General features: G+C 66.7%; 3 protein-coding genes across 3 annotated transcripts; 1 reads left to right on the top strand and 2 right to left on the bottom strand.

The window, feature by feature from the left end:
- Window positions 1-44: 44 nt before the first annotated feature.
- Window positions 45-1,205, bottom strand: GGTG_07562 (hypothetical protein; the record flags this gene model as incomplete). The annotated part of the gene is made up of 1 exon (XM_009225386.1): window positions 45-1,205. One exon carries the CDS (start codon window positions 1,203-1,205, stop codon window positions 132-134), a length of 1,074 nt encoding a protein of 357 aa, XP_009223650.1. The 3' UTR covers window positions 45-131.
- A 407-nt stretch (window positions 1,206-1,612) lies between these two features.
- Window positions 1,613-2,725, bottom strand: GGTG_07561 (hypothetical protein; the record flags this gene model as incomplete). The annotated part of the gene is made up of 1 exon (XM_009225385.1): window positions 1,613-2,725. One exon carries the CDS (start codon window positions 2,723-2,725, stop codon window positions 1,613-1,615), a length of 1,113 nt encoding a protein of 370 aa, XP_009223649.1.
- Window positions 2,726-3,320: 595 nt separating this feature from the next.
- Window positions 3,321-15,568, top strand: GGTG_07560 (hypothetical protein; the record flags this gene model as incomplete). The annotated part of the gene is made up of 4 exons (XM_009225384.1): window positions 3,321-3,951; window positions 4,019-4,657; window positions 4,719-12,569; window positions 12,639-15,568. 4 exons carry the CDS (start codon window positions 3,321-3,323, stop codon window positions 15,566-15,568), a joined length of 12,051 nt encoding a protein of 4,016 aa, XP_009223648.1.
- Window positions 15,569-15,661: the final 93 nt, after the last annotated feature.

The raw sequence follows: 15,661 nt of genomic DNA, 5'->3' as shown, positions 1-15,661 counted from the left end.
AACAGACGAAGCCGAGTGATTTATAAGTTGCAAAATGACAAAAATTGGAAGTACTTAAATGCTATGCTATATTTACAAATAACACGGGTTGCGAAATCTTTTCCAACCGTTTTTCATCGCAGTTTACCATGTCACAACACGTAAATGAGCTTCTTGCCAGACATCTTGCCCTCCCGGATGTCCTTCAACCCTTGCGAAATGCCCTCGAGCCCATCGTTGCGCACCAGAAGATTGTGCGGCCGAATCAATTCCTTCTCTAGTAGCTGGTTGACGATGGCCACCAGCTCGCGGCCAAACTCGATCACCTCCTTGTTCTCGGGCTTGTAGTGGGGCTCGGGCCAGGTGACCTCGCCCAGGAGGTTCGGGGAGATGACAAAGTCGGCCTTGATGATCTTGCGCGTCTGCGCGACGGCCTCGCTGAAGGGCTCGAGCGTGACGAAGCGGCCGCCCGCGCGGCCGACGACCTGGTAGCAGAACTGCATGCTGCTCGTGGTGGAGATGCAGTCGACGACCCAGCGCAGGCCGTTTTTCGTCAGGGCCTTGATCTGGGCGACCACGTCGTCGGCCTTGTAGTCGAGCACGTGGTCCGGGCCAAAGGAGCGGACGTAGTCGAAGTTGTGCGGGCTGCAGGTCGTGATGACCTCGAAGCCGGCGAGCTTGAGCAGCTGGATGACGCAGACGCCGGTGGACGACGAGCCGCCAAACACGAAGACCTGGATGGGCTTCGGGCTGGGCGCAAAGGGGCGCCCCGGCAGGTTGAGGGTGTGGAACAGCGCCATGCCCGCCGTCAGCCAGCTGATGCCCATGGACGCGCCCTGCTCGAACGTCCAGGCGTCGGGCAGGCGCCAGAGGAACCACTCGGGGCTCGACGTGTACTCTGCAAAGGCGCCGATCTCGGGCGTGTTCGCGTTCATGCCCGACACGGCCGAGCACACGCGGTCGCCGACCTTCCAGCCGAACTGCGTGGCCTCGGGCCCCAGCGCGACGACGACGCCGGCGTAGTCGAAGCCCGCGGCCGCTCCCGGGGTCACGTAGTCGCCCACCAGCTTGCTGTCGACCGGGTTGACGGCCACGGCCGCGACCTTGACGACGATGCTGTCGCCCGTGGCCTGCGGCACCGGCGCGTCGTGCACGAGGCCGATGGCGCCTTCCGTCGTGCCGACCAGGGCCTTTTGACTCTGCGGTGGCTGCTGCTGCTGGGTCATGATGCTTGGCGGGAGGGTTGGGGGTGGGCCAGTGGGTGTGATTGGTAACGAAGATGTTGTAAGTTGGATGGGCAGCTATGTGGGATGGCCATAATCACAGTACATGTGCCAGCCAGCCGTGTTTAAAGACATTTCTACATTTGGGTCCAAGCATTCCAACTATCGACATCTCGTCCCTGCAATCGGCAGTCGGGGGATGAGGGCATCGCCTAACCCGACATCGAAAAGGGGCCACCGAAAAACACCGAAAAGTTCCGAAATGGAGCTTGTCCAAACAACGACATGGAACGCTGGGGGCAAAGGTGTATTTCCTCACCGACCCGAACTCGGAGGAACTTTTGCGGAATACATGGTTCGTTGCCCACCATTCTTAACAGGCTTCCTGCCGTCACTACCTGCAGCCCCTACTAGTTATTCCAGTCGCACTGGGCGCTAAGACAAGCCCCTTGGAACCCTTCCCCCTCCGCCCCGCCGACCAAGGTGTCAACAAAGCACGTGTTGCCCTGCTGGTTCGGGCCTGGCGGGCTGGTCGGGATGTTCCAGAAGAGGGCGGCGTGGCGCGTGTCAAAGACCCACCGCTGGCCGTCCCGGTACCACTCGAGACGGTACCCCGCGTTCTTGTCGCTGTACGCGCCCGTCAGGCCATCGCCCTCGAGCGTCATGCCCAAGACCAGCGCGTCCCCGGCCCCAGCCTTCTCGGCCTCCTCGCGGGTGCCGGCCACGCGCTTGGGCGAGCAGACCAACCGCCCGTCGTGGAACAGCGTCGCGGCCAGGTAAGGGACCTTGCCGTCGTCGGTGGGGGACCTGATGTGGCATATCTGGAAGGCGTAGGGCCCCGCCTGCGCGTGTATGTACAGCGAGTAGGACATGGCGCGCGGCCACGGGAGCTTGCACCAGCCGTGGTCGATGGCGCCGTGCGCCTTGTGGGGGCCGTCCGGCCCGAAGGCGAGGCGGCGCCCGCCCATGTCGACCTCGCACTCTGCCGACCCTCGGGGCAGCGGGCGCGTGTTCATGTACTGGGGCCCCATCCAGGGGTCTATGTCGAGCCCCGAGTCGCCCGGAGGCGCCGTGAACTCCAGGGTGCCTGTCGCCATGCCGGGCATGTTCAAGACCAGCTTGACCTTTTTGCCAGCCTCGGTGATGGTCCAGGAAATACTGGTGCCGCGTGGCTCGTCCTGCCACACGCCTGTCACGTCCTCCCCTTCGGTTTCAGTCACGATGGACTCGGGGAAGAAGAAATCTTGATGCCAGGTCGACTGGTCCGGCCAGAGGCCGAGGACTTGCACCCTGAAGTCATCCTGTCCGGCCGGCCTCATGCCGCGCGACATGCTGACGACGATGGCCGAGTGGTCCTTTTCCGAGACGGCATCGAAGATCCAGACCTCGGAGCCCGCGCCTATAGCGTCGGCATACTTTGGGAATGCGTTCAGCTTTCCTGGGACGAACGGCTCGGCTTCGGCGGGGGTCGAGTAGACGGCGGGACCGGCAACAAAGTGTGACTTTTTAATCGGGTTGGACATGGTTGGTAATGGTGCGGAGGGATGTCGAAATGGTCGGAGTATTCTGGTTAAGGGCTGGGGTGGAACGGTGTGTGTGTGTGTGGGATGCAAGTCGGAGCACAGGAAACGAGGAAGATGGCACGACCCTAAGTATAGACCCAGTTCTGCCAGAATAGAAAGCAGCCCGAGCATCACCGAAATAGTCCGGCCCCCACATCCTGTCCGGGGTGAAGGCTTCGCTTCGCCGAGTGGCACCGACAAGGTCCAGCGCGCAAATATTCGGATCGCCTGTTCTGTCGGAGGCGGCATCGACCGACATGGTCTTCCCCGAGCCTCCCCAGCATGGGATCGGGCGCGAACAACGCCGAGGCTGTTGACGCCGAGGCTGTTGACGCCGAAGCAGGGTCCAGTACCTGCGTCTATGGCACGCATGGTACTACTATTATTATTAGCCAAGCATGGCCGCCGACTGTGAAGCTCTGGGCGGCCAGAGAAAGCAAGACGAGGTCATCTACCAACACATCAACGGTTTAACACAAGACCATCCTCGTCTGGGCTGCTCTTCCTGCTAGGACCCCAACAACTCCCCAAAGATTTCTTTCCACCTAATTACACAATGAGCGCCCCCGAGCCTATCGCCGTCATCGGCAGCGCCTGCCGCTTCCCAGGGGATAGCGACACGCCGTCCAAGCTGTGGGAGCTCCTCAGGGCGCCGCGGGACCTGCTGCGACAGGTGCCGCCGGAGCGCTACGACGCCGATGCCTGGCACCACACCAACGGCAAGCACCACGGCGCCACCAACGTGCGTCACGCCTACTACCTGAACGAGAGCCCAGCCCATTTCGACAATGGGTTCTTCAGCATCCAAGCCGGCGAGGCAGAGGCCATCGACCCGCAGCAGAGGATGCTGATGGAGACCGTCTACGACTCCCTTTGTGCTGCGGGCCAGACCATTGAGGGGCTGCGCGGCTCGCAGACGTCCGTCTTTGTCGGCCTCATGTGCGACGATTGGGCGGGCCTGATGGCGCGCGACACGGAGACGTTTCCCCAGTACGGCGCGACGGGTACGGCCCGCAGCATCATGTCTAACCGCATATCATATTTCTTCGACTGGCATGGCCCCAGCATGACCATTGATACGGCCTGTTCCTCGAGTCTGGTCGCCGTCCACCAGGCTATACAGACCCTCCATAGCGGAGAATCAGAGGTTGCCGTCGCCACCGGCGCGAACCTCCTCCTGTCGCCTGGTAAGCAACCCATCCCTTGCCTGCCCGCTCCCCCATAAGCCACCAAACGCTAACCTGCTTGCCACAGCCATGTTCATGGCCGAGAGCAACCTGTCCATGCTGTCACCGCACGGCAGGTCCAGGATGTGGGACAAGGACGTGAACGGGTACGCGCGCGGCGAAGGGCTGGCGTCGGTGGTGCTCAAGACGCTCAGCGCCGCCATCCGCGACGGCGACCACATCGAGTGCGTGATCCGGGCTACGGGCGTGAACCAGGACGGCCGCACGGGCGGCATCACCATGCCCAGCGCCAAGGCGCAGGCTACTCTGGTGCGCAGCACGTACGCGCGCGCCGGCCTCGACATCAACAAACCGGAGGACCGACCGCAGTTCTTCCACGCCCACGGCACCGGCACGCCGGCCGGCGACCCGCAGGAGGCCGAGGCCATCTCCAAGGCGTTTTACTCGCAGGGACAGCACGACGACAAGCTCTACGTCGGCTCGATCAAGACCATTGTCGGGCACACCGAAGGCACGGCCGGCCTGGCCAGCCTGATCGGCACATCCCTAGCTCTCCAGCATGGCATCATCCCGCCAAACATGCACTTCAAGACCCTCAACCCCAAGCTCAAGCCGTTCTACACCCACCTTCAGGTACCTACCAAGTGCATTCCGTGGCCAGAGCCAAGGCCGGGCCAGCCTCGCCGTGCCAGCATCAACAGCTTCGGTAAGTCGTCCGCCTCTGCTTCGTCTCTCGTGTGTCCATCTTGCTGACCCAGCGCGGCCAGGCTTTGGCGGCACCAACGCCCACGCCATCCTGGAGGCCTACCAGCCGCCGCCCAAGGCCCGGGCCAAGGCGGCCCCCATGGGCGCCCTGTTCACGCCCCTCGTCTTCTCCGCCGCCAGCGAGTCGTCGCTGCGCGCAATGCTGTCGTTGTACGTCGACTTTTTGTCGACGTGCCAGCAGAAGGAGCTGCACGACCTGGCCTACACGCTGCAGCACCGCCGCTCCGCCCTCTCGTACCGCGTCGCCATCTCTGCCCCCACGCCGGCCGAGGCGCGGCACCAGCTCGAGGCGATCCTGGGCGGCGAGAAGATGAGCACCATCGGCACGCGCCAGCTCGCCAAGGGCTCGTCGTCCAAGATCCTGGGCGTCTTCACGGGCCAGGGCGCGCAGTGGGCGCGCATGGGCGCCCGCCTGCTCGAGACGTCGCCCTTTGTGTTCCAGCGCCTGGCCCAGCTGGACCAGGCCCTGGCCGAGAGCCCCGCGGGGGACGCGCCCGACTGGCGGCTGCGCGACATGATCCTGGCCGACCCCAAGACGTCGCGCATCGGCGAGGCCGCCATCTCGCAGCCGCTGTGCACTGCCCTGCAGATCGTGCTCGTGGACATGCTCGGCTTCGCGGGGGTCAGGCTGCACTCGGCCGTGGGCCACTCGTCGGGCGAGATCGGGGCCGCGTACGCCGCCGGCCTGCTGTCGGCGGCCGACGCCATCCGCGTCGCCTACTACCGGGGCCTGTACGCAAAGCTGGCCGAGTCGCCCAACGGAGGCGCAAAGGGAGCCATGATGGCCGTCGGCACTACCTTTGAGGACGCGACTGAGTTCTGCGAGCTCGAATGGTTCAAGGGACGGATCCAGGTCGCGGCGTTGAACTCGTCGTCCAGCATCACCCTCTCCGGAGACGAGGACGCCATAGACGAGGCCGTCATCATCTTCCAGGACGAGGGCAAGTTCGCCCGCAAGCTCAAGGTTGACACGGCCTACCACTCGTCCCACGTCATGCCCTGTGCTGCACCCTACCTCGCCGCCATGGAGAAGTGCGGCATCGAGGGCGGCGTGGCCACGGGCGTCAAGTGGCACTCGAGCGTGCACGCAAAGACGGTCATGAGCCAGGACAAGATGTCGCCGCAGTACTGGGTCGACAACATGGTCAACCCCGTCCTCTTCTCGCCCGCCGCCGGCGACGCCTGGACCGAGAGCGGCCCGTTCGACCTCGCCATCGAGGTCGGGCCCGCGCCGGTCCTCAAGACGCCGGCCCTCGACAGCATCGAGTCCGTCAGCGGCGGCCAGCGCCCGCCCTACACGGGCGTCCTGGCGCGCGGCAAGGACGACGTGCAGGAATTCTCCAACGCCCTCGGCTACGTCTGGACGCAGCTCGGCGCGGGCTCCGTCGCGTTTGCCTCCCTGCAGCGCGCCGTCTCGGGGTCCGAGGCCGTAGGCCGCTTCCTGCCCAACCTCCCCAAGTACCCGTTCGACCACTCGCGCGAGTTCATGGCCCTGTCGCGCGTGTCGGGCCTGCACAAGACGGCCCAGGACCCCATCCACCCGCTGCTGGGCCGGCGGTGCCACGACAGGGAGACATCGCAGAGCATGCAGTGGCGCAACATCCTCTCGCCAAAGGAGGTCCCCTGGCTGGCGGGGCACCAGATCCAGGGCCAGATGGTGTTCCCCGCCACCGGCTACATATCCATGACCGTGGAAGCCATCAGCCTGCTTGCCGGCGCTTCCGACGTCGGCCTGTTCGAGCTCCGCGACCTGCAGATCGTCAGGGCGTTGACCTTTAACGACGAGGACGACAAGGTCGAGACCCTGTTCGACCTCAAGGACATCCGGCGATCCAGCGGCGAGATCACGGCCGACTTTGCCCTCTACTCGGGCTCTCCCTACGACATCAAGTCGACGTTGGCGCTTAACACGGCGGGCACGGTCCGCATGATGCTGGCGGCTCCCCAGGCGGACCAGCTGCCGCGGGTCGAGCTCGACGAGGTCAGCCTGAGCAGCGTCGACACGGACCGCTTCTACGCCTTCCTCTCCAAGCTCGGCTACAACTACGCGTGGCCGTTCCACGGCACCACAAGCATCCGGCGCAAGGCCGACTACTCGCTGGGCACCATCGAGGACCAGTCGGCCTCGGCCTGGGAGGACCAGCTGATCGTGCACCCGGGCATGCTGGACACGGCGCTGCAGACGGCGTTTGCGGCTTTTTCGTGCCCCGGCGACGAGCGCATGTGGGACCTGCACCTGCCCAAGAGCTTCCGCTCCATCCTGATCAACCCCTACTTCACGCCGCTCGGCGTCGGGAAGCAAGCCAACTTTGGCTACGTCTCCGCCGCCAGGGTCGGCAGCAAGCTGGTCAGGGCCGCGGCCGACATCACGCTCTTCTCCGAGGAGGGCGGCCACACGTTCCTGCAGGTCGACGAGATGGAGATTGTGCCCTTCTCGGCCGCCGTGCAGGCCAACGACGCCGTGGTGTTCTCGCGCTTCCAGTACAAGGTCGCGGAGCCGGATGCGGCGCTGGTTGTCGACGACGGGTGCGAGGGCAAAACCGCTGCTGGAGAAGAGATTGCGGCGGCCGCGGAACGCCTCGCCTTTTACTACCTCGGCCGGCTTCTGGAAAAGGTGACGGCCGAGGAGAGGGCCGGTGCCCTGCCGCACTTCAAGAGCCTGCTCGACTACGCCGACGAGTGCGTGCCCAGGGTCGCCAGGGGAGAGAACGGGCTCGTCCCTGCCGCCGCTGCCCAGGACACGGCAAGCGACATCGACGCCCTCGTCGCCAGGCACGGCCAGGACGCGTCCATCCGCCTGCTACAGTCGGTGGGCGAGAACCTCGCCCAGGTCATCCTCGAGAACGGCGACATGCTCCAGCACGCGTCCATGGACGCCATGCTGCAGAGCTCCGGGCTGGCCAAGGGCGACGAGTGGATCGCATCCCTCGCCGAGCAAATGTCGCACCGCTTCCCCAAGATGAACCTGCTCGAGATCGGTGCCGGGTCGGGAAGCTCGGCCAGGGAGATCGTGACGCGCCTGGGCGACGCCTTCCTGACGTACACCTACGCCGACGTTTCCGGCAGCGTCGTCCCCAAGGCCCAGGAGCTCTTCAAGGGCTTCGAGAACCGCATGGTCTTTAAGCCGTACGACCTGGACGAGAGCCCCGCGGGCCAGGGCCTCACCGGGGGCGCCTACGACGTCGTCGTCTGCTCCAGCGTGCTCCGCGCCGCGCGCGACGTGGAGGCGACGCTGAAGCACGTGCGCAGCCTGGTCAAGCCCGGCGGCTACGTCTTCGTCCAGGAGGTCGTCGCCACCGACGACAGCCTGCGCGCCTGCCTGGCCATGGGGAGCCTGCCGGGGTGGTGGCCCGTCAGCGGCGTCGCCGACGATGCAGGCCGCAACAAGCCCATGACGCTGGACCGGTGGGGCGCCCTGCTGCAAAAGACGGGGTTTCGCGGCGTCGAGTCGGCGACGCCCGAGATGCCGTGGGTCGGCCCCGGACGGGTGTTTGTCGCCCAGGCCGTCGACGAGCGCACCGAGATGCTGCGCGACCCCGTGGCCCACCTGGCGGTCCTGCCCGCGGCCCGCGCGCCGCAGCTCTACCTCGTCGGCGGCGGCAAGACGGCCGAGGTGAAGCAGATGTGCGACGCGCTGTACGCGACGCTGTCGCCCAGGTTTCCCAAGACAGTCCGCCACGAGTCCGTCGAGGCCTTCAACCAGGACGCCCCCCTCGAGGGCAGCACGGTGCTGTGCCTGACGGAGCTGGAGCAGCCGCTGATGGAGGTCATCACGCCCGAGAAGCTGGACGCGCTGCGGCTCGTGTACAAGCGGGCGCGGGACGTCATGTTCGTGACGCGCGGCGCCCGCCGCGAGACCCCGCACTCGTACATGCTGCTCGGCATGGGCCGGTGCATGCGCTTCGAGTACCCCGGCCTCAACTTGTTGGCGTTCGATCTGGACCGTGTCGGCGACGACGCGGCCGCCACCGTCGCCCGCCAGCTCCTGCGGCTCGAGCTGGCCGGGCGCTGGGCGCTGGAGCTGCAGCCCGGGGAGCTGCTGATGTCGGTCGAGCCCGAGGTTTACATCGAGGACGGCCGGATGGTTATACCGCGCATCTACAAGGACGACGAGCGCAACAGGCGGTATAACACGACGCGCCGCGTCGTCAAAGAGGACGTCGATCCCGCAACCTCGCGGCTGGTGTTTGAGTCCCGCGAGGGCCCGTGGGAGGCCCAGGTGCCGTCGCCGCTCGACATGCCCGCGCCGCTGCCGTTCGACGTGCCCGCGACCAGGACCCTTCGCGTGACGCACTTCGTCCCGGCGACCATCACCGTCGGCCAGGGCGCGCGCCTAATGCCCCTTGTCGGTCGCGCCGAGCCGGGCGGCGAGCTCTACCTGGCCGCCGCCCACTTGACCGAGTCGCCCGCCACCGTGCCGGTCGACTGGACTTTTGCCCTCCAGGACGGGACCGACCCCGTGGCCGCCCTTGCCTCCTTCGCCGCCGCGCTGGCCGCCCGGAGGATCGCGAGCCTGGCCGGCAGCGGCGACACCATTGTCGTCCACGAGCCGCCGGCTGTTATTGCCGACGCGCTGCAGGCGTGCGCCAGAGACCTGGGCATCTCTGTCCGCCTGACGACGTCGGACAGGCACAGCAGCTCGGACAGGCAGCAGCAGCAGTACCTGGACGAGAAGCTGTCGGAGCACGCCCTCAAGGCGCTTCTGCCCCGGGCGGCGACCAAGTTCCTCGACCTGTCCCAGGCGCGCTCCTCGGCTGCACAAAAGATGGCCAAGTGCCTGCCGCGCGGCTGCGACGTCATCATCCCCGGCAGCGTGTTCCACCAGAATACGGAGCTCCGATCGTCGGCGTCGCCGGCAGACATAGCCGGCGCGGTAAAGGCCGCGTGGTCGGCCTCTCAGAAGCAGCTGGGCGGCAGCAGCAGCCGCGAGGTGCAGGCCATCATGCTCCAAGACCTAGCTGCCGGCCAAGCCGACAACAACAACAGCGGCAGGCTCGCCGTAGTGGACTGCACGAGCCCCCTGGTGCCCGCCGCGGTTCGCGCCATCGACGACGGCACCCTCTTCCGCGGCGACAGGACGTACTGGCTCGTCGGCCTGGCGAACGAGATGGGCCTGTCGATCTGCAGGTGGATGGTCGAGCGCGGCGCCCGCCACGTCGCCCTCACCAGCCGCTCGCCCAAGGTCCACCCGGCCTTCATCGACCGCATGGCCAGGCTGGGCGCGGCCGTCAAGACTTTTGCCATGGACGTGACGGACCGCGCCTCCCTCCACGCGGCATACGCCTCGCTCACCGAGGCGATGCCGCCCGTCGCGGGAGTGGCCAACGGCGCCATGCTGATGCGCGACTCGCTGTTCGAGAACATGTCGTACGAGAACTTCACGGCCTGCACGAACCCCAAGGTGATCGGATCGCTGCTGCTCGACGAGCTGTTCGGCGACGCCCCTCTCGACTTCTTCGTCGCCTTCTCCTCCATCGCCGCCGTGACGGGCAACAGCGGGCAGTGCAACTACGTGTCGTCCAACCTGTTCATGAACGGCCTGGCCGAGAAGCGCCGGGCGCGGGGAGTCGTGGGCTCGGCCGCCGACATCAGCCCCGTCATTGGCCTGGGGTTCGTCGAGCGCACCGACAGCCTGACCGAGGACACCTTCACCGAGATGGGCTACCGACCCGTGTCGGAGCAGGACGTGCAGGTCATCTTTGCCGAGTCCATCCTCGCCGGCCGCGTCGACGGCCCGGGCGAGTCCGAGGTCATCTCGGGCGTCCAGCCGCTGTTTGACGACTTTGTCGGCCGCGACCAGTACATGAAGGACGTCAAGTTCAACCACTTCTGGATGGAGCGCACCGACGCGCGCGACCTGGCCGGCGGCCGGCCCTTGGCCGTGTCGGTCCGGGCGCAGCTGGCCCTCGCGGCCTCCAAGGCCGAGGTCCTGGACATCGTCAGGGAGGAGTTCCTGGTCCGGCTGCGCAAGATCCTCTCGCTGGGCGCCGACGAGGCCGTCAACGAGCGCGTCACCTTTGTGGAGCAGGGGCTCGACTCCCTCATGGCCGTCGAGGTGCGGGCGTGGCTGGTCAAGGAGCTCGACGTGGACGTGCCCGTGCTCAAGATCCTCGGCGGCAGCTCCATCGCGGACCTGCTGGATCACGCCATCAAGTCGCTGCCGGAGAGCATCGTGGATGTTTCCAAACTCGGAGATGGCACGCCGGGCCAGGCCAAGAAGAAGGCGCCTGCGCCGGTCCCCAAGGCCGCCCCTCCCGTTTCTGCGAGTCTTCCTGCGAGCCCTCCTCGCGACGTGTCGCCCCAGAAGACGTCGTCCAACTCCGGCACCGGCACCGGCACTGGCTCCGGGACGCCTGTTGACGACAAGTCTGTTTCCGGCAGCGCGACGCCCTTATCCACCCCCGACGAGTCTCTCACGGCATCGGCCTTCTTTGGCGGCAGCGTGGAGAACAAGAAGCTGGCCGAGGTTCCCGACGACAGCACCGACATGCTCACGAGCCCCATGTCGTTCGGCCAGACCGGCTTCTGGTTCCTGAACGAGTACCTCGCCGGCAAGGCCGTCTTCAACATCGCCATGATGTACAAGTTCACGGGCCCGATCCGCATGTCGGCCCTCGAGGACGCCGTGCGGCTGGTCGGCGGGCGCCACGAGACCTTCCGCACCCGCTTCTTCTGGGCGGGCGAGGGCGACGCCAGGGTCCCCATGCAGGGCATCGGCGCGACCTCGCCGGTCGAGCTCAGGTCGAGGCGCATCTCGTCCGAGGCCGAGGCGGTCGAGGAGATGAACCGGGTTCGTGCCCAACCCTGGGACCTGGAGAGCGACAACCTCATCACCTTGACCGTGCTCTCGCTCTCCAACAAGGTCCACTATATGGTGGCGGGCATGCACCACATCCTGTTCGACGGCTACAGCTTCACCGTCCTCTTCAAGGAGCTCGAGCTCGCCTACAACACCAAGAACCTGTCGCCGCTGCCGGCCGAGTCCCAGTACCGCGCCTTCGCCAGCAGGCAGCGCGAGGACTACGAGGCCGGCAAGATGGCCCACTCCGTCGAGTACTACCGGTCCGTGCTGCCCGCCGCCGAGGACCTCCAGCCCATCGCGCTCCTGCCCTTCGCCAAGACCACCACCAGGCAAGCCCTGACGAGGTACGGCCAGTACGAGGCGACCTTCCAGATCGAGGCCGAGCTCGCCGCCAAGGTCCGCCAGCTCGCCCGCCGGAGCAGGTCGACGTCCTTCCACGTCTACCTGGTGGCGCTCGAGGTCCTGCTGTTCCGGCTCCTGCCCGACGCCGACGACGTCTTCATCGGCATCGCCGACGCCAACCGGTCCGACAAAACCTTCATGGACAGCATGGGCTTCTTCCTCAACCTGCTGCCGCTCCGCTTCTGCCGGCCCCAGGCCGATGCCAAGCTGGGCTCCGTGATCGAGCAGGGGCGCGACGCGGCGTACGCGGCGCTGGAGCACTCGCGGCTGCCGTTCGACGCGCTGCTGCGCGAGCTCAACGTGCCCCGGTCGAGCGAGCACACCCCCCTGTTCCAGGTCTTCCTCGACTACAAGCAGATCTACCAGGAGCGGTCGACGTGGTGCGGGTGCAAGGTCGAGAACGAGCGGTGGGAGCTGGCCAGCACCGGCTACGACGTGTCCCTCGAGGTGAGCGAGGACACCAGCGGCGGCGTCATGCTGCGCCTGGACCTGCAGGACACGCTGTACACCGAGGAGAGCACGCGGCTGATGCTGCGGTCGTACGTCGGGGTGATCGAGTATATGACGAGCGCCGCGGACGGTGGTATTCTGGGTGACGTCCCCAAGTGGTCCCCCCAGGACGTGCAGGCGACGCTCGTTACTGGCAAAGGTAAGTAGATGGAAGGATGGATGGACCCTAGAGGAACGTGGGCGACGGAAGCAGCTGACAATGTCCCAGGCACTCCTCTCGATGCCCAATGGCAGCCGACCATCATCCACCGCATCGAGGAGCTGGCGCAGACCCAGCCCGACAAGACGGCGCTCAAGGACGACAATGGCAGGATCCTGACCTACCAGCAGATGACAGCCCGCATCGACGCCATCCAACACGCGCTCGAGACGGCAGGTCTGCAAAAGGGCGGCGTCGTCGGCGTCTTCCAGGAGCCGTCGGCCGACTGGACCTGCTCCATGCTGGCCGTGCTCCGCGCCGGGGGCGTTTACGTGCCTCTGGATCTGCGCAACTCGATCCCCCGGCTGGCCAGCATCGTCAAGGCCTCGAAGCCGGCCTTCCTGCTGACCGACCGCACCACCGAGTCCCAGGTCTCCCTCATCGGCGCCGACGCGGCCGCCCAGGTCTCGGTCTCCAACCTCAAAGCCGACGACGCTGCTGCTGCTGCTGCTGCTGCTGCTGCTGCTGCTGCTCCACCGACGACCAACCGTGCCGAGCGCGGCGCCCCCGCCGTCGTCCTCTTCACCAGCGGCTCCACCGGCGAGCCCAAGGGCATCGTCATGACGCACGCCAACCTCGTCGCCAACGCCGAGGCCAACAGCCACGTCTACGCTGCCACGGCCCAGGACGGGGCCGACCTCGTGGTGCTGCAGCAGAGCGCCTACTCCTTCGACTTCTCCATCGACCAGACCCTCGCGGCTCTCACCAACGGCGGGCGCCTGCACGTCGTGGCCGCGCGCCACCGGGGCGACCCGGCCGCCATCAGCAAAATCATGCTCGACGAAGGGGTGACGTACACGTCCAGCACGCCGTCCGAGTTCGAGATGTGGCTGCGCTACGGGCGCGAGACTCTGCGCCGCTGCGCGTCGTGGCGATGGGCGTTTTCGGGCGGCGAGCCCATGCACCCGGGCCTGCCGCGCGAGTTCAGCAAGCTCAAGCTGGGCGGCAGCCTCCGCCTCTTTACGGGCTACGGCCCGGCCGAGACGACCTGCTTCTCGACCAAGATCGAGCTCCCTTATACGTCCCCTGATGCTATTCCCGACCCCCTGCCCGCGGGGCGCATGCTGCGCGGCTACACCGTGTGCGTCGTGGACGAGGCCCTGCGCCCCGTGCCGCACGGCGTCCCCGGCGAGATCGTCATCGGCGGCGCCTGCGTCGTGTCGGGCTACCTCGACAACGCGGCCTTCACCAGCGCCAAGTTCCTCGCGGACGAGTTCTTTGGGTCCGAGACCAAGGTGTACCGCAGCGGCGACCGCGGCCGCCTCCTGGGCGACGGCACCCTCTTCTGCGACGGCCGCCTCGAGGGCGACCTGCAGGTCAAGATCCGCGGCTTCCGCGTCGAGCTCGTCGAGGTCGAGGAGGCCATCCTCCGCTGCTCGGCCGGCACTTTATCTCAAGCTGTCGTCTCCGTGCGCGGGGGCGAGGGCGAGGACCGCTACCTGGCCGCCCACGTCGTGTTCCGCCCCGGCATTACCAGCGACGAGCAAGCAATGACGCTGCGCGCGCTGAGGCACAGCCTCCCGCTCCCGCCCTACATGCGGCCCTCGGCCATCGCGACGCTGGACGAGATCCCGCGGACGGCGCACCTCAAGGTCGACCGGAAAGCCATCGCCGCGCTGCCCGTCGTCGTCACGGGCAACGAAGATGACGAATCGGCTGGTGAGGACTCGCTCACCGACACCGAGCGTCGGCTGGCCGCCCTCTGGCGCGAGGTCATGCCCGTCGGCCCTGGCGCCCTGGGCTCCCATTCGGACTTTTTCCTCGTGGGCGGCAACTCGATCCTGCTCGTCAAACTCCAAAGCCGCATCCGCGCCTCGTTCGGCGCCGCGCCCAAGCTCGTGGCGCTCATGGGCGCGCACACGCTGGCCGCCATGGCCGCCGCCGTCGAGAGCAGCAGCGGCTCGGCCAAGGCCCTGATCGACTGGCAGGCCGAGACCGAGGTCCCCGAGGTCCTGCTCGCGACCAAGCCCAGGCCGCGCGCGCCCAAGACCGACAACATCAGGGTCCTGATGACGGGCTCGCAGGGCTACCTGGGCCGCCATATCCTAGCCGCCTTGGTCAAGGATCCCAAGGTGTCGAGCGTGCAGTGCCTGGTCCGCAAGGAAAACACCACCGCGCCGCTCGACGCCAAGGTGACCGAGATCGAGGCCGACGTGTCCCAGCCCAGCCTGAGCCTGTCGCCCTCCACTTTCTCCGCGCTGTCCTCCTCCATCGACGTCGTAGTCCACTGCGCCGCCAACCGCAGCTTCTGGGACCGCTACGAGACGCTGCGCGCCGACAACCTGTCTTCCGTCAAGGAGCTGGCCCGCCTGGCCGCGCCCCGCTCGGTCCCGCTGCACATCCTGTCCTCGGGCGCCGTGGCTACATACGACGGACCTGCCGGTGTGACGACGCCGCCCACCGACGGCAGCGACGGCTACGTCGCGACCAAGTGGGCGGCCGAGACGTTCCTGCGCCGCCTGGCCGCCGCCACGAACCTGCCCGTGCACAGCCACCGGCCGACGGGCGACGGCGCGCCCGTGGCGGACGAGGCGGGCGCGGCCGCCCCCCTGCTGGAGGAGCTGATGGGGCTCGTCGCCAAGGTGGGCGCGCGCCCCGATTTTAGCGGCGTGCGCGGCCACGTCGGGCTTGTCCCCGTCGAGCGGACCGTGGAGGACATCACAAAGGCCGTCTTGGCTTCTTCCGCCGCGGTTGCTAGTGTTGGTGGTGGCGTGCAGGTGCAGAGCCACAAGGCCGCGGTGCGCGTGGCGGTCGACGTTTTCGAAAAGCGCGTCGCCGCCGACGAGGAGGGCGCCATGAAGCTGCTCCCCGCCGTGGGGGTGCTGGACTGGTTTGGCATGGCCAAGCGCGCGGGCTGGGGCCAGCTGATGACCTCGTGGGAGCTGGTGATGGGGTCGAGCAGCACAGACGGCACCGGCGAGTTGGAGCTGCGGCGTTGACGAGGCAATCAATGGGCGGGCAGAATGGGTTGGGGAGAAAAAAGGTGGTTGACGAAAAAAAAAAAAAGATCCTGGGGAGAAAAAAATCGCGGA

Source organism: Gaeumannomyces tritici (genome assembly GCF_000145635.1).
Source record: "Gaeumannomyces tritici R3-111a-1 unplaced genomic scaffold supercont2.4, whole genome shotgun sequence".
In the NCBI taxonomy this organism is placed as follows: Eukaryota; Fungi; Ascomycota; class Sordariomycetes; order Magnaporthales; family Magnaporthaceae; genus Gaeumannomyces; species Gaeumannomyces tritici.
Note: the sequence above shows the minus strand (reverse complement) of the source record. Positions and strands in the feature narration are given on the sequence as shown.